General features: G+C 37.8%; 2 protein-coding genes across 6 annotated transcripts in view; one reads left to right on the top strand and one right to left on the bottom strand.

Moving 5' to 3' along the window:
- Nucleotides 1-2,504: 2,504 nt before the first annotated feature.
- Nucleotides 2,505-11,605, top strand: naaladl1 (N-acetylated alpha-linked acidic dipeptidase like 1). Its single transcript, XM_026187562.2, has 19 exons — nucleotides 2,505-2,929; nucleotides 3,081-3,253; nucleotides 3,671-3,792; nucleotides 5,258-5,377; nucleotides 5,801-5,993; nucleotides 6,130-6,223; nucleotides 6,318-6,422; nucleotides 6,692-6,777; nucleotides 6,864-6,983; nucleotides 7,061-7,146; nucleotides 7,278-7,341; nucleotides 7,598-7,665; nucleotides 8,037-8,125; nucleotides 8,696-8,789; nucleotides 9,110-9,191; nucleotides 9,461-9,634; nucleotides 9,852-9,939; nucleotides 10,043-10,135; nucleotides 10,770-11,605. Exons 1-19 carry the CDS (start codon nucleotides 2,520-2,522, stop codon nucleotides 10,966-10,968), a joined length of 2,460 nt encoding a protein of 819 aa, XP_026043347.2. The 5' UTR covers nucleotides 2,505-2,519; the 3' UTR covers nucleotides 10,969-11,605.
- Nucleotides 11,606-13,370: 1,765 nt separating this feature from the next.
- Nucleotides 13,371-17,890, bottom strand: part of atosb (atos homolog b) — a 29,512-nt gene continuing 24,992 nt past the window's right edge. For all 5 annotated transcript variants that reach the window (XM_080309364.1, XM_080309362.1, XM_080309366.1 and 2 more), the window contains 4 exons: nucleotides 16,400-16,558; nucleotides 15,582-15,650; nucleotides 15,134-15,339; nucleotides 13,371-14,877 (listed from right to left, as the gene is read on the bottom strand). In XM_080309364.1, coding sequence (XP_080165490.1) covers nucleotides 14,724-14,877; nucleotides 15,134-15,339; nucleotides 15,582-15,650; nucleotides 16,400-16,558 — 588 coding nt within the window. In that variant the 3' untranslated portion in view covers nucleotides 13,371-14,723. The remainder of the gene's footprint in view (nucleotides 14,878-15,133; nucleotides 15,340-15,581; nucleotides 15,651-16,399; nucleotides 16,559-17,890) is intronic.

Below are 17,890 nucleotides of genomic sequence, written 5' to 3'. Positions count from 1 at the left end.
TGAGTGATAAATCTTTCATTATTGTTAGCATTTTTCTGGTTGAACATGACAAGTAAAGTAAATGAGTCATGAATACTAAAATTAATTGAGCTCAAGCTCATGGAGTGGCTGTAACTAAGGAGGTAGAGCAGGTCATCTACTGATCAGACAGTTTGTTCCCTGGCTGCTCCAGGCTGTATGTTAAATATCCTTTGGCAAGATACTAACCCCAAGTTGCTCTCTGATGCATTCATCTGAGTATAAATGTGTGTGACTGATAGATTTGCAAGTGTTGTGGAAAATTTAACAATAACCTGCAATGGGGAAACCTTTTGAATACAAGCGCGCTGATTCACACAGGTGTGCACACAGATGTTCACTGTCCATAGACATAAACTACACCTTTCTTGGCTGCTACCTCAAAGCACATTGTGCGCTGTCGGTCCTGGGTGCTGCACCACAACATTCAATATTTAGTATTTACTGCTGTTTACACTTAGCTAGATTAATGCGGTGGTGTTGTGTTTATTATGTTGCTCTGTTTATTTGCTTGTTTTCTCTTCTTTTCCTCTCAACAGGTGATCCAGGAGGTTTTTTTTTCTTTTTTTCTCTCTCTTTCTCTTTTTAAGCACCCTTTCTCACTGTCCCTCTTCCCTTCTGTTTTTCTTTTCCTTCATCTTTCTTTCTCCCTTTCCTATCCCCTAGTCATGTCTGTCCCATCTGTAACAACTGAAAATAAAATAAAATAAATAATAACAACAAAGGTCGATCAAATGGACCAATACGGCAAGGCCGCGATGATCCACTTGGTAAAGTAAATTCATTGGGTATTCTTGTTGGTCTTCAGACAACAATTCTGACAGCTAAAGAACCAAATGGGACAGGCAAAAAAAACAACCCCAAAAAACAATAACCTGCAACACACCCAGTGAGCTTGATTTGAAGTGGGTTTAATAAACACATTGCAATGTGGAGAGAGCATCCCAGTGAAACACTAGGACTATCTCTGAATTGTGGCCACTGCCTTTACATCTTATATACAGAGACAGAACAGAACATTCCACAAACTCTTACATGTTGGCCTCTCTCACGGGGGGGGGGGGGGGGGGGGGGGGGGGGGGGCTATACCTTCTCCCTCACAGAGAGAATTATGACCTTGTTTTCTGCTTAGCCGTCACCTAAGGATTTACATCCCTGATAAGCAGAAGTAGTCTCACTATCTATATAATGTCTCCCATTACAATGGCCTCACTGTGTTAACATTCCACATGCATGCAAACTAGTGACAGGAGTGCTCTTACTATAGTAAAGTGAGAAAGTGATATTACTATAACTAATGTGATATGATTAAATATGTGATTAATACATGAGAATAGAAATCTACCTCCACATATGCCACTAAACTCTGACTTATGCACATAACAGACAGCTTAATAAAGAACCCACTGCATCTTTAGGCACTTTGTTACTAGCTTCTTGTTACAAAGTTGCACATTTTGGCATTTCATTTGGCATTTCAGCCAGTGATATTTGGGATATTGAAAAATAAAGGTGGTTGTACAAAAAGACTTTCAAGCTTGTCAGCATAAACTCTGTTTTTGCCTTATAAACTGTTTTTCCAGTTATGTTTACCTGTTTCAATAGATCACTGCACTTATTCACATCTTCCCTGCAAAATATAAAGAAATGAGGAATTGTTCAAGACTTTTACAAAGTAGTGTCGAAAACAGCCTGCATGCAAAGCATGTTTAGTTAATGTGTTGTACGACAACATTAAGGGCTGAAGGATTTCTGCATATCTTTGACACACATTTATTTCTTTCCTTACCTCTGAATTCAAACAGTACATTTTAAAATGAAACAAAGCATGCAAAAGGTTCAAGTTTATTCTAGTTCCATGTGACCAATTTTCTTAACCGGTCCACGTTACTGTGTACTTTTTTTTGTTCTCCACATAAAATTCGAATCTTTCAGGTTCCTTTTTTGGCGTGCTATCATGATGCAGTTAAGTAACAGGAAGTCATGCATGAAAGTCATTAGTCCCAACAAAGATTGTGTTTATTTAGTACTGATACCAAATAACTCACCGTAGTCTCACAAGATCCATCCATTCATTATTTATAGACACAGGCAACAGTCTCTCATCTCTTGTGTATTAGGAATATTTGGACATTCCCATTTTGGTACAACTTCGGCATTAAACCCTACGTGGATTTAATGATTTCAGTGGATTTTCCTTTATTGGTGATATTTTTTGTTTGTCTTGTAATCTTTATATTGTTAATATAGTTTTTAAATTACATTTTAACAACATTCTAACTCTTATATATTTTTTACTTTAAGAATTCTTTAAATATAAATATACATACATAAATTGACTTGAAATTAAGTTAAGAAATTGAGAATTGGGTTGAGAATGACATGTTTATAAAGAAAAGAAGAAAAGGATTTAGGTGTGCAAACATTGAAAATAAATGATTTTCAGTCCCCTCACACATTTACACATGAAGGGATAAAGTCCATCGCATCTGCAAACATTAATGAGTAAACTTTACAATGACCATGTCTTATGGGAGGAGACTGCAGGGGCTGCACTGTCATTACATTCAGGAATTAACAATGCTGTCTTACATAAGACGGGATTCATAAAAAGCTTACAGGTCAAAAAAAAGATCTTTGGGGAAGACTCACTGTCAGGGTTCAGGTCCAAAGAGACTTTTTCACAGGAGGATCTCATCTCAGGGAAGAGTATGATAAAACAGGTGATAATTGGGGTTGTGTGTGGTGCTGCCGTACTGACCGTAGGCATCCTAATTGGTCACTTTGGTATTGCCAAGAGCGGCACCTCTGCACCATCGTGGCTGAAAGATGTGGCGAAGGATGTGGATGAGAGCCTCATTGAGAAGTTCATGTCGGAGGTGGACAACATTCAGATTCAGGAAAATCTCAGGTCAGTTTCCTTATTTTTTAAACAATGTTATAAAATCTCACCAGCACCTCATTTAAAATCCAAAGAGTATAATTTAATACCATTACCATTCATTCAAGTATTTCAAAGGCTAAATTGCCATTGAAGTTTTATCTTTCATCTTCCTTCACAGGAGCCTGACAAAAGTGCCCCATATGGCTACCACAGCTGGAGATGAGGAGACTGTACAGATAATGCTTAAGAGATGGCAAGACCCTGAAACTGGACTAGACAAGGCCTGGAGAGAGGAGTACTGGGTCTACCTGTCCTTCCCTGACAAAAATAACCCTAATACAGTCACTGTAGGTGAGTGAAATGCTTGTGAAAAGCATGATGACAGAGGGAATGGTTACATTATCTTGGTCAAAGTAAACATTACAGTATAAGAAGGAATGGTTTAGTTAGCTTGTGCGGTATGATTAACTACAGTGAAAGCTGCTCCATCAGCATTCATAGGATTATTCCATGGAAGACAAAATCCTTTAAGTACTTTTACATTGTTACGTTTTGGTTATATTGTATATTTTTTTTCCATACATACGTATTTTGTCTTTTAAGAAAGTTCCATTCCATACTCAATCCAACATACCAAGAAAACTGGTATTAAGCGAAAACTATCCACTCTCTGTATTTAACACTCTTTCTAACACTGAGAAGCTCTTCAATCTGCAAGCGCCCTGATGTCTCACAAACAGACCTTTCACCATGACTTGTTAATTTCAGTGAGCCCAACCAATACGGTGCTGCACACAATAAGAGAAAAAGAAAAGCCTTACACTCCGGACCAAAGCGATCCTGAGGTGGTTCAGCCGTACGCAGCATACTCCCCTGCAGGACATGTAAAGGTAAAAAGCTACAGCCTTACGCATCAAGCACTAAATTTAACTTATAAATGCAAATCACTCAAAATAAAACTGAAGACACATCAATTATATTACATTTAAAATATCTGCTTTATTCTCATTAACCAAACAGAGTTGACCAACAGCTTTCATCCTGTTTCTGAAATGGGACAATCTGGCAAAACAGTCCTCAAAGAAACCTCCGGTGTTTTATTGTGTGTTTGTGCACAAACACTGAAATATTCTGTGTCTATGGAACTCCTACACCATTTCTGACCATTAAATTACTGAAAGAATGATAAAATAATAAAATCACATGATAGTCATAATTAGCTTACTTGTTGTAACCTTTGAGGCTGCACGTTGTATGCTTACTGAAATACAGTCAGTATACTTTTAACTGTTGCAGCTACATGACTGAATATTCAAGAAAGATGTTTAAAAACCTCTGCTCTGAACAAGGATTAAGTTGCCGTGCAACAAAAGCTAACAGTGTTGGGTTTAGTTCACATAGAGTGTTTATGTGAAAACCTTAAAAACAAACAGGGAATGAGTATGTGACACAAATATTTCCAGGTGTAAAAGAGATGGGATTTACTTCTGACAAATATTATGGGAAAATTTAACATTGAATGGAAAAATAAATAAATGAATGAATATGCTACAATCACAGATTATTTTAGTGTCACACTTTTCAGTAAATTAGGCAATAGCGCTTGTTTATTGGTGCCATAAACTTCTCAACATCAACTTCAAGGCTAAAATGTCTTTCATAGACTTGCCAAGTACTGATAATTTCACGAGTTATGATGTAGACTGCGTTAGCAAAACGTCAAGAGCCAGTCTGTAAAGATTTGTATCACTGTCAAGCTTTCTCATGGCAGTAAAAAAAATGATACCCTGATTAGGAAAATAGACTGTTCTAGCCCGACTCACTTTATGAATGCAGAACACACAATAATAATAATAATAAAAACCTTTCCCCAGAGACAATACAAAATACATGCAGGCAAACGAACTCCAACTGAAGGTGGCAGCAAAATGCAAAGCAAAAGTAAAGTCAGGGGAAACTGAAGCAAAGTTAAGATAATAGTAAAACACTTGAATGCCAAGAGCTACATAAAGGTTCAAACAGGGACATACAGTGATTCTGTGAAGTACACAAACTGATTACTAACAACCAGATTGATACCAGATTGATATTGATGATAACAGTGTTCTGGACTATGAGCCAATGAGGGAAAGGCAGAGAATGACTAAGGGGTAAAAAAGACAAAGACAGGAAGCAAACTAGCAAAGATACAAAATGTAAGTGGCAAATAAAAGAGGAGCATTAACAGACCATTACATAAACATTAAATGTTTTAAAATTTGGTTACAGAAAGATTTAAATCACCTTTTCTTCATATCAGTTCACTTTTTTGAGTTTCTGTTGCTCACAGAGCGTTTCTATTTCTCATGGTTTTAGGGGAAATTGGTTTATGCCAATCAGGGGAAGCCAAGTGACTACAGCGAACTGAACAAGACAGTGGACCTCAGAGGAACTATTGCTATCACCAAATATGGTGGCGCAGGAAGATCGGCTAAAGTGAGTTTCAGAATGCATCATTAAATCACCGATTTGTACATTTTAAGCCCAATTTTGTTTGGTTATAAGCAAAAACCATCAACTAAGCAACAGGATTAATTCTTATTGCCACTAGTTACATGTTAGTTCAAACTCCTACTTTAACAAGTGGCATAATTGTTTTATCTAATCTACATAAACACTATTCTGTAGTCACAAACTTTTATATTAAGATACGCTGACATCACGTGAGCTAAAAAAAAAAAAAAGAAGATTACCGCCACACACTTCTAGTAAATTCTAACTTTATTAATATAGCACTTTTGCAGCTCAAATTCCTCTAGAGTGGACAGGTTTGATGACAACTGAAATGTAAATTATAAAAGAATAAAAGTGTAAACCAACAAATTACTGTTTACAAAATGCATTATGTGTCTCATCCAGGCCATCAATGCAGCACCATATGGCGTCGTTGGAGTGCTTGTCTATACAGATCCTTTGGACATGAACGATGGTCTCATGTCAGACGCCAATGAGACGTATCCTCACTCCTGGTACATGCCACCCAGTGGCGTGGAAAGAGGTTCCTACAACATTGACTTTGGAGACTTGCTGACACCTCACTTGGCTGCCAAAGGTTAACCATTGCACTTCTCCACACGCCAAAAAGATACACGCTATATAGCTTCAAACACATACACTATGGAAATTTAAATCATGTTTAATTCCTTTTTTATTATTTCAATTCTTAAATGTAATCATTTATTTTACAGAGGAAACATACAGAATCAATGCCACAGACATTACAGGCATTCCTCCTATTCCAACTCAACCAATCGGATTTGAGGACGCCTATCGCTTGATCTGGTTTGTGACAAGATAGATCTGCATGTGTAACTGATACAGCCTAACAAAGGTGATGATTACTTTAATAATATATTTTTTCCATTGGTCATTTCAGTGAGTTGGGAGGAGAACCAGCTCCAGATGCATGGCAAGGAGGATTCAACTGTACCTACAATTTTGGTGGTCCAGGGTTCAAACCTACATCCAATTTCACCAACAGGTAACCAACAGTATAAGTAAAAAGTTTTAAAAAAGTAAAAAACCTTACAGACCTTTTCAACTTAACTATTTTTGAATAATTCAATTAGATAATTTAGAATCAGTGTAGTAAACATTTAATTGCCAGCCAACTTGATCATTTTTATTCACTATACAATTTCATGTCAGATGATTTACACTTGAATAACCAATTCCATTTATACAAATACATGTTTTTGGAGCAGCAGTTAAAGCCTCTTTGTCCCTTTTCTGTGTTGCCTTTCATGTCAGTGATGTAAAACTGGACATCTACAACTATGAAGAGGTGAAACCCTCCTCTAATGTAATGGGTTTTATCAGAGGAAGTGTGGAGCCAGGTGAGACCAAGGTTGGATCGGCAATTTAAGATCAGCTGTTTTGATGTTGTGATTATTTTGTGTAAGTGCTGTGTTTATATCCACAGACAGGTATGTGATATACGGCAACCACAGGGACAGTTGGGTTCATGGTGCGATAGATCCAAGCAGCGGCACATCAGTCATGCTGGAAATTACCAGGGTGCTGGGCAAGATGGTCAAACAGGGTGAGGAGGAGCTGGAATGAATGACTGTTTGTATAGAGTTCTCGATAAAGGCTGACCTCTGTGGCTCTCTATTGTAGGCACCTGGAGGCCTCGCAGGTCCATTATTTTTGGAAGCTGGGGAGCTGAGGAGTTTGGCCTTATTGGGTCTGCAGAATACACAGAGGTGATTTGCAATTTATCCACAAGACTACCCACAACTCCAAGCAATGTGTAAAATGGCCATCTGTGTTAAAGATATAAAGATATAAAGTGCACATTCTTCTACACTTGACCTCGTTCTTGTTTCTGCTCCAGCAATACTTTGCAGCACTCAGTGAACGAAGTGTTGCTTACATAAACGTGGACATTGCAGTATTTGGTAAGAAGCTCCACACTGCACCTGTACATCAGAAGTAAATTTAAATGTATTCCAATCAGCCAGTACGACACAAACAGCTAACAGGAAAAAAAAATGCTCCTGGAGTTTCTTAAGAAATGTTAAAAATATAAATCTAAATCTGATTCTTTTGCACATAGTCAGCATGAAATGAAACGCTGTGTTAACACACCTAAGATGAATTTATAGGTTTAATAGTGATGCTCTTGCAAAACAATTGTTGTCTTGCATTATTCAGCTAATGCTACTCTCGGAGCTTCAGGCATGCCATCAATGCAGAATGTCATCTTTAAAGCTTCAAAACAGGTGAGCCCTTTGACTAACTACTATCTAGACAAAACCAAGACTTTTACTGCTCAGAAGTGTGGTTTTTAGCTAATCTGGATCAATTAAGAATCAATGAGCTTATGTGATAGTGAGGCGCCAATACCGTTATTCACAAGAATCGTTACAGTTTCCTCGTTTTGGTTAGATTTTAGTGAAACTTGAACCCAATAAGCATCTGATAGGTCTTCGTACTTGTAGGTATTGGTCCTATTTACAGGCACTTATCCATTTTTACAAAAATCTCTACCCGTCCTAGACTATTCTAGAGTATCTTTCCGACTTTACATTGCAATAGTCTGTCAATCAAGATGGATTATTTATCATATGAATTACTGACCTTTGTTTTCTAGGTTAAAGCACCTGGCCACGAAAAATCTGTGTATGACAACTGGTTACAGTACACAAACAAAACCAGCCCCACCCATGGATTAATTCCCAGGTAATAAACTGCAGCCATATCTTGTTAATCTTGCATTGAATCTTGGAAGAACAGTTGTCTGGGATTCTATTCAAAATCACTTTTCTCTATTTGAAAGTTTAAAAAAAAACCCAACAACAACTAGATATTATATTGACATCATAGATGTTATTCCGCATGTTTCAGATATAAACATATTAGTTTTTTAATAAATTACCAGTGGCCACAGTAGTGTTAGCTGGTTCATTGTTAGAATGTAAAAGACTTGTAAAACACAATCTGAGCTTAAAATGCTCCTCAAACAAAAAAGCCTAATCAGAAGCAATTAAGATATGCAATTTGCATATGTTGTGTATTCACAATAATGTATGAGACACAGAATTCGATTTTTTGTTTAGTTTTATTGGTTCTATGTCTTCATAATCATTTAAATGATCTAACAGACAGTTGGTTTGGTTGGCCAAGTCCTACTTTCTTTGTGATATGTACTTTCACAGAATTTTGCAGTGTTCTTTATTCATATTTAATTCTATCCTATGTCTCCCTGCTGAAATACCTCAGAATGTGATGTTGTCTGTCTTCTTTCAACAGGATGGGATATCTGACAGGAGCAGGAAGTGATTATGCTCCCTTCAGCCATTATCTAGGAATCACCTCCATGGACATGTCATACACATATGACAAGGTACTAAAGATGTACGATTGCACGATTTGACACATAGACAGAATAATACTGCACAGTTTTGCTTTTAGAGCCTTTTTGTGCAGTCGCAGTAAATGTGCTTTAACTAGCGTGTACTGATTGTGTATTAAAAATAAGAATGATAGATACAGTTAAATGCTCTGGTCATTGAAGCCAGTTGTTCATTGTACATTTTAAACCAAAATAAGCTGCAAAAAGTGTTTTATTTTGGCATTCACATATATTAGGAGAAGGCAGGTGTTAACTGAGCTCATTAAGATAATATTGTAACTATTATTGTATATATATTTGTCTTCACACAGACTAAAACAAATGCTCGGATTTATCCTGCATATCACACAGCATATGACACTTTTGACTATGCTTCAAAGTACATTGATCCTGGTGAGAATTTTTTTTTCCCCCTAGTAGTCTACTTCTTGCACAGTAAGTAGAATAAATGAATCCTTGTCTAACCCCTTTCCTGTCATAGTGCTATGACAGGAAAATATTTTGCCAGCAATGGAAGAAAAAGAAAAAGCGTTGCATTTCTCAAGAAAATATTTTCTGAGTTGTGGTTTTTCTGTTTTCAGATTTGATCACTGAAAATAAATAATTAGCTGAAAAGAATCAAATTATTCCTTTATAACATTAGCTCATACCTTCTCTTGTAGGCTTTGTCGGTCATCAAGCTGTAGCCAGGACTGCAGGAAATGTCCTGATCCGACTGGCTGATAGCTTGATCCTGCCATTAAACTGCGCTGACTATGCTGAAAGTCTGGAGGAATACCTCAGCACTGCTTTGAACCTATATGAGCAGAAACTTAAAACTATGAACATTTCAATGGGTAAGTACAGGAGATCTTTTGAGAGATGTGGGGGGAGGGGATCTTTTTGGAGCTAGGTAACACATCTTATACTTTAATGATACCCTCTGAAAGTGTCTTGTGCATCTATGTTTTGTCTTGTATATCTATGTTCTACCCCAATAATCAAGTGTAATTAGAGAGAATAAAAGAATACAATCATCACTGGGTGACAGCAATCATCTGTATCTCGTTTCAGAACCCCTTAAACATGCAGTGACCAGCTTTCGTGCTGCAGTTTCTAATTTGGAGAAGGTGATTCAAAGTCCAGACCTGGCAAATGAAACGTAGGTGCACACATTACATACAGTATGTGCACAGTCATATCCACATCCATTCAAACAGAAATGAATACCAGCCCCCTTTGCTTTACCATGTCTTTTTCCTCAGGCCGCTTAAGGTTAGATGGATCAATGACCAACTCATGCTTCTGGATCGAGCTTTCTTGGACCCTCTGGCTTTCCCAGATAAATATGGATTTAGGTAAGAATGTGGCCCAGTGGATTGCGCAGAGATTTCTGTGGCTTTGGAAAATAATAAAATTATAGTGCCTAGTGGAGTCTTCTGTGTCATGCAGGACACAGTACACAATGAGAGAAGAAGGATTGTGGGGGTTAGTGAAGTCCCACTGTTAATATAACATGTTAATCAAGACATGATTACAATGGTTATGCCTACTATCTTAAATAGGACCAGGATAAGGCCTCAGGCCTTAAGTAACTTTTTAACCCCCACAAACAGCAAAAGTCTATGGAGCCACTGGAGCTGGCATAGTTGTTAATACCTATAGTGAAAGAAGTAACAGTGATACACAAACATGGAATGCAGTAGTACGGCATTTCTGGGGCAAGGAGCCATTGGGAGAAGCTAGTGAACAATATGCAGAAGGTAAACACATGGAATTAAGACAATGTGTTTTAACAGTACTAGTGATTTGAATATGGCAGTGCCAGTAGGTTAAATCTTGGCCGGCTGCTGTTACGCTCTGTTGATTGTTACATTTAGTAGTCTTTTGACAAGAGATACCAAGTGTAGTGAATTGTTTGTTTCTTTGTAACTCAGAAACACATTTGATAACACTGTTGAGCTAATCTTTATTTTGTTGTGTGTTACACAGGCATGTTATCTGGGCCTCAAGCAGTGCTGGCAAACAAACCTTCCCAGGTCTAGCTGATGCCTATGCTAATGCTGAGTCATCAGGGCAGGCCAGCGACTGGGACAAAGTTCACTACCACCTGTCAGTATTAAGCCAAGCCATACTGGGTGCCGCCAGCACACTGACTGATGACATGCAGACTCAAACTTGGAGGAAGTAACTGCACTAACTCAGGAATTTAATCAAAATGCCAATGGCTTTAAGCAAGATTAAGTATACCAGCTGTTGTTAATAGAGGTTGGTTTTGTTTTTGATTACTTTATGCAGTCTTTCAGAAATGAATGAATAAAAATGGAGGAAAGAAAACTTGAAAGGCAAATGTGTTTGGGGCACTAGTCACCATGAGGCAGGAACATCTTATCAAAGGAGATTAGACCACAGTTTTAATTTTTCTCTTTTGGTTACAAATGCAAAGATGGTTTTGGTTTCTTTGGTAGAAAACTAGGTTTTGTATCCTATAAATGTATGATATAAATATTGTCTTTATTTTTCAAAAGAAAGCTTTGAGTCTTGAGCATATGGTGCCACTTTCCTCCCACACATTTGTCAGTAATATTTTCACAACAGTAACAGCTGAACATATGTAATGAGAATGTGCCAAGACTTTATTATTTGTTAAGCGCCCCACAAAGTTGTACCCCTGAACTTCTCAACTGTCTCATAATTAGGAAAAACAAACATACAGAATGCTGTATTGTAAACTGGATTTAAGGCCCATAAAGGAATGGTTAAAAAACTTCCATTGATGCTATTGGATGGTGTAATGGCACATGGAGCAATAAAATTTTACTCGGAAATACTGGTGCAAAGGTTTGTGTGATGAGTCCCTATCCCACGTGTGGGACTAATAAAGGTTATCTTATCTTATCTTATCTTATCAGCAACATAAGAATTATAAAGGATTTTATGGCAATCGGCATAAAATAAAAGATGATGATCTGAGTTTTAAAGAGGTTACATCATTTGTATGCAAGGTACAGCTGGAAAAGAAATTCTGAAGTTATCTATACGTGGTTTAGTTTGAATCGTACTGACAAGCTACAAGTCAATGAAAACCTGAGCACTTCATAGGCCTCCTGCCAGTGCCTATGGTGGAGCTGCAGTACTGACCCCTACCAGCAGGGGTCAAAAATACTTTGACACAAGTGTTGCAAACCCAGTGAAACAGGCTGAAGAGGTACTTTCACACGTTCTCCTTCATGGATTCTTCCAGGAATTCATTCACAATGCAAAACTGAAACTGCAAATGTATTAAACAAGAAAGAAAATCAAAAAGAGTTTAGCCAAATTATAAAATCTGGTTAAAATTTAAACAGTGTTATTCACCCTCATTTAATCCATCCAATATGCTTTGTTGTAAGTTACACGGAGGTAAATCTAATTTGTCTGCTTTGTGATGTTTAAAGATGCATTCAAACCGATGTGGAAAAGAGGCAAGCTGCCTTTGAATGCCCCACATTAATTTTAATGTATTTATTGACACCGTAAGGAAGGATTAAAATCTCTGGAGATCTACCTTTGGCAGCCCATACCTTGGGAGAGGTAATAGGCAGTAGCAGTAGCACAAATAAACTCTTTAGGTGCAGACACTCAGTGTTTTCCTGAATAAGGTGTAGGATCACTGCATACTTTTTTCTCCTCTCCAAAATCTTCCCACACTATAACCAGTGTATTTCAGGAATGATTGCTTGTATTGTTGGTGTGATATATATAGAGGTTCTTCAGTATTTTTACCAGGGGAATACTTACAAGCCATGGATTTTTTTTTTTTTCCTTCAGTAGTGCTGTGTGAATAGCATTCACAGAGTTTGACATTCATATTTGCAGAGTTGCCCAGAACAGCAAAGGCAGTCTGTTTTTAGCCACTCAGCACATTACAGCTTGAAGAATTCTCTCATGCAGGATAGTAAACACTTTGCAAGCGTTGGATTCAGATGGATGAAATAACTATGCTCAGGCTTTGTTTTGCAACCTCTACTCAGCTGTTTCCCCGTATACTATATAGTATACGGGCATTCCCGGACATTTTTTTTGCTCAGAGAAATGCTCTTTTTCAGACCGCTCTTCATAAACCCTAGAGAGGGATCTGCCGGAAGGTTGAATACTTTCTGCAATGCCAGTTGAGAGTAAATATTGAACACCTGACATGCAGTGATAAATCCGACAGTATTATCTATGAGTGCAACCCCTTATTTAAACATCCCATTTGCATTGTGACTGATGAGGAAAACTACTTTTGATATAGTCTAAGGAGCTTGGAAAGAAAAGCGTCTGGACTTATTTAGTCCCTTTGAACCCTAGAACTGAAGAAGCTTCTCGGATGAGAGGTGAAACGTCTTCAAGCAACCTAAAGAAGTCCAGACGCTTTTCTTTCCAAGCTCAGACTACGATGACCTGGATGACTGAGAACCTTCACAGATACTTTTGATATAGACTATAGTTACATCCCGACCTTTAACCATTTCACATGGCAAAGTCAGTATGAGTGTGAACATCAGCCATAATGTTATAAAAACGAAGTGTCTTCGCAATGCCATTCAAACAAGGAGACGACGCTGGGGCTTTACTTGCCAGTCGCAGAGTTTATTATTTTAAATATACATAGACTATCCCGTTCTCATATTAAATACCCCACAACCCGTCCTCCCTCATTATTCCTCCCCTCCCTCACCCTCATTTCTCTGCTTTCTTTGTTCTGCCTCCAGAGAGAAAGCTTGTCTGGCTGAAAAACACACTCTACTTTGTGCAGCATATTGCTTATTAAGACATTTGCGAAAACATAAATTAAAAAAAACAAAAAAACAAAACTACAGCTTGTCTTCCCCCCCCAATTTCTGCTCCAACATCTGACTGCAGAGAACAGTATCTAAACAGGAGGAAATAAAAAAAAAAGAAAAGAAAAGAAAACAGCACAGTGTCCCTCAGTCTGGCTACATACAATGAAGTGGATTCCCAAGTTTTAGTTTTTTCATTGGTTTTTTTTGTTTGTTTTTTTTTAAACTCGCATGTATACACAGTGGTCTGTACCGTGACAGATAGACAAAAACAAAACAAAAAAAAGAGAATTCCTTTCTTCAACAAATGTCCTGAGTTTGGTCAGATCATGTCGCCGTGTTGTTGTCATGTCGTGTTGTACATGAGACATCCAAACAAAGTGGCCGATTCAATTTCAGCCCTTGCTTTCACTAGTGTTTGTGTCTCTGTTCATCTCCTCTCTGCTCCTCAGAAGGTAAATAACCCTCACGATCAGGGGATGGGACTGTTGTTTACGGCTTTTTTTTCTTCCTTTTTTTAAATTGCTGTTACAATTATTGGTCCAATGAGGCAGTTGGAGCTGCAGGCAGAGTGAAGGACAGTGTGATACGGCACTAGAGGAAAATTCAGGTGTTTAAGTCACAAGGCATGCATGTTAACACTGAACTCAGAGTCACCACCAGAAGTGTTTCTGCTGTTATGCTTGTATCATGTCCCGGGCATGAGTCTTGTCAGTCTGTTTTGGTGTGTGTTTGTGTGTCTGCGTCAGTGTTTGTGCATTTTTTTTTTTACTTTTTTCTTTTAAACAGATTAAGGTCCTGGAAAAGTCCTGCTTTTAATACCATCCATGCTAGACTACCCTGACACCAAGATTTCATCTTTTCAGCAACTGAAGGTGCAAAGAAACCCATGCTTGTTCCTGTGACATTTTCGATCTGCATGTGGGCTCTCAGTGGAGAATAAATGCATAAAAAGCAGGTCTTTTCCAAATACCAACACTGTGACATATGTGCACATGTGTCTTCTGTGCTTCTGGTATTTCTCATGAGTCTTTTCAAAATTTTATATCCAATATTCTAGAAGTCACTTTCCCCTCTCCTCTTTAGGAAGCACACGAGGGACTGCGTTGGCATTACGGAACGTCAAAAGGTCAAGGTGGGATCACACACGGGGGGAGTATTTGGGGTTTCTTGGCACCTCGGTGAAAGATTTCAGCTCATATGGGATCCCCGTGTCCACTTCGATGGATTTGCGGGAGAATAGCAGCCGGATATCGTTGTGCAAGTATATCTTTCCAGATTTGGAGCTCTGGAATCTAAGAAAAATCAGACCAAAAACAGAGGTTGGCAAAACAAATACATTCCACTTGAGCCAAGAATATGACTAAAAGCACAAAAAAGGTTGCAAAACTTTTAAATATTCAATGAAAAATTTATATAACACAAAGTTTTATTAATGTTTTAGTATATAGACGTTTCAACTAAGCTTTTAAAGTCACGTGATAATGGAGCATTTTAGCCTTTTCTGGCATAAAAAGTAAAAAAAAAAAAACAAAGCAAAACACATAAAACCTGAGATGTATAAGGTAGCAGAGAATCTTCTTCCTATCTAGCATTCCACTTCCTGGAGACGCCTCGCCTTTTCCCTCAGCTCCCTCCTCTACTGGCACCAAGAAGATGCGGTGTCGCAGGAACGTCATATGATTAACAGGCATGTCATTAAAGTTGTAGGTCACCAGGAACATCTTCACCACAGTTTTGTTGGGATTAAATAAGGTCTGAGGACACAACAGGAATAGATGAGATAGCTCAGCATGATTTAAATTCAATGGCTTAGCTATAATAATTACAGATATGTGACCCTTAAAAGTATAAACATGACATATACACACACATATATATACACACACACACACACACACATATACACACACACACATATACACACACACACATATACACACACATATATATATATATTTTTATTTTTATTTTTTTATTAAGAATGACATAAAATTACCACTTGGATGGTCCCTGCTTTGGGTATGCTGTATCCTTTCTTTCCAAGGGGTTCGAGGGATATTACCCCCTGTGAGAAAAAAAGAGACACAGAATACATATCCTCAGTCACTGCAATGATGAAATAATCTGTAACATTTTAATACTTAAAACCTACACGAAGACTATGCGCCATGAAATAAAATGTAGGTGGCAGCGCAGCAGTATGACAGCAGTAGTTTTCCATTTCTGTTCCAAAACACAGATGAAATCTGCATATCTGTATTGACAACACATGTAAAACCAAAAAAAAGGAAATTCAGAAATGAAGTTGATGAACTCTAAAACTACTGCAGCAGAGTGCAGTTGTAAAGGCAGCTGCATGGAAAGTCAAATTAAGAGTTCAAAGAAGTGAATCAAAGGAGGCCTGACCTTCACTATACACCGCAGATCAAAGTAGAAATGAGGAATTAATCTAAAAGTGAAACAGCTGCTTTTCCATTTTTCCAGCAGGATTAAAGCACATCAGGGCTTCCTCATAACACTGCTAAAATGCTTTCTTGGCATATGCAATAAATGTACATTATTTCCCGATGAACTGAAGAACAGCATCGTAGCATATGCACAGAAAGACATTTTCCACATCTGCTTGTGAAGAGGCAAATCAACATCAATCAGACACGTGCATTGTTTTGGTAGTTCTGATCTCTAAATTGGGTTTATTTTTTTCCCCAACCAACAAACCACAGCAAACATTTCGTTTATCTTTTTTTCTTTCCTGACTAAGGATATACACAACAACATAAAAACATAGCACAACACACACACAAACACACTGACCAGGAAGGGTGAGGGTGCGCTGTGCTCCGAGATGTCATAGTATGTAACCTGCACAGGCAGGGTGACGTGCTGTGGGCAGTAGGAGCCGCTGGCACCGATCTCTGCTGTGAAGCCTTCAATTCGGCCTGAGGGGGAGAATCGCCCCTTCAGTATGGACTCCTGGGAAGCACAACAGAAGGTGAAATGGGTTGTAGACTTAGAGAGTCTATTAAAACTGTAAATGTCAATTTGACTCACGAGTCAAACTGGGTGGTGAATCAGATAAACCCATGACTGTGAAATCCATAAAGATCCACATTTCTTTTGTTTATTTTAATTGAAACCAAAGCTCAGTTGGACAGTGTTAAAATATGCATCTGTTTACCAGCAACACTGTGAGCATAAAACTGTGAAATAGCAATATTTATTTATTTATTTGTCTGTTTAATTAACAAATGAAACTCTTAAGATTGAGAATCCATTTCTCATCATTGACAATTAAATGTAGAGGCTGTAGTGAAAAACAAAAGTAACATCTTGACAGTGCTCTCATGAGAACACCTGTCATCGTAAACCAGCTTCTATCCTTGTTTCAACTGCCTAATTGGCCAAGTCCTCTTACATGCAGACAATCAAACAGTTAAAAAAAAAAAATGTGTCAATAATAAATCACAACTGTCTAAACAGAACCCTATACAGATTACAAAATGCAAATGATCACCGTATTAGGTGCATCAGTACGAAAAAATCCACTGTCAGAGCATAATTAAAATAAATCTGTCATTGCAGTCGTGGTAAAACTACTTTCTTCTGGTTTATTATTAATTCCAGCTCATGTTGGATTTAATTAAAGAACAAATTATTATATGTATTTTTTTTTAAAGATCACATTTTCCTTCCACCAAAGTTGTCAAACATGACCTTCGGGCTGTGACTGCAGGTTGTCGGGTTTATATTATGTGGATTTTGCATTTTTGAAAGCTTTAGCCTGTCAAGGCTGAGAAACTTGGCTCCAGTCTAAGGGGGATTCAGGAAAAACTGTTTTGGCAGAGAGCCACACTTTTAAAATGGCCATGCCCTGCAGAGGCTACAGCATGTGGACTTGTCCTCCAAAATGCTCCTTAAAACTACACGTGTTTTTTAAAAAACAAAACCAAAAAAAAAAACCCTGTGGTACAAACACTTTCCCCCAAGTTGTGTAGATGAATGGGGAGAAGAAAAAAAAAAAATCACTAAAATTCTTGTTTTGTTTTTCCAAATGGCTTTGAGTTGGAATTACAGGTTACAATTTGTACTGAATTACATTACAATGCAAAAATGTACCTTAAAGGTTTCTCCAAGTGTATGCTGCCAAAGAAGAACCAAGATTATCCCCATCTCCATGTGGGACACATTACATTACATTACTAGTTAAAGGAGACCTAATATGTTTCAGCTTGGTTTTTGTCATACATACTACTACACTGGTGGATAATAAACATGGCTAAAGTGTACGCTCAAGGAATTCCTTTA

Source organism: Astatotilapia calliptera, chromosome 12 (assembly GCF_964374335.1).
Source record: "Astatotilapia calliptera chromosome 12, fAstCal68.1, whole genome shotgun sequence".
NCBI lineage: Eukaryota > Metazoa > Chordata > Actinopteri > Cichliformes > Cichlidae > Astatotilapia > Astatotilapia calliptera.
The sequence above is the reverse complement of the archived record's forward strand: the minus strand, read 5'-3'. Positions and strand labels throughout refer to the sequence as shown.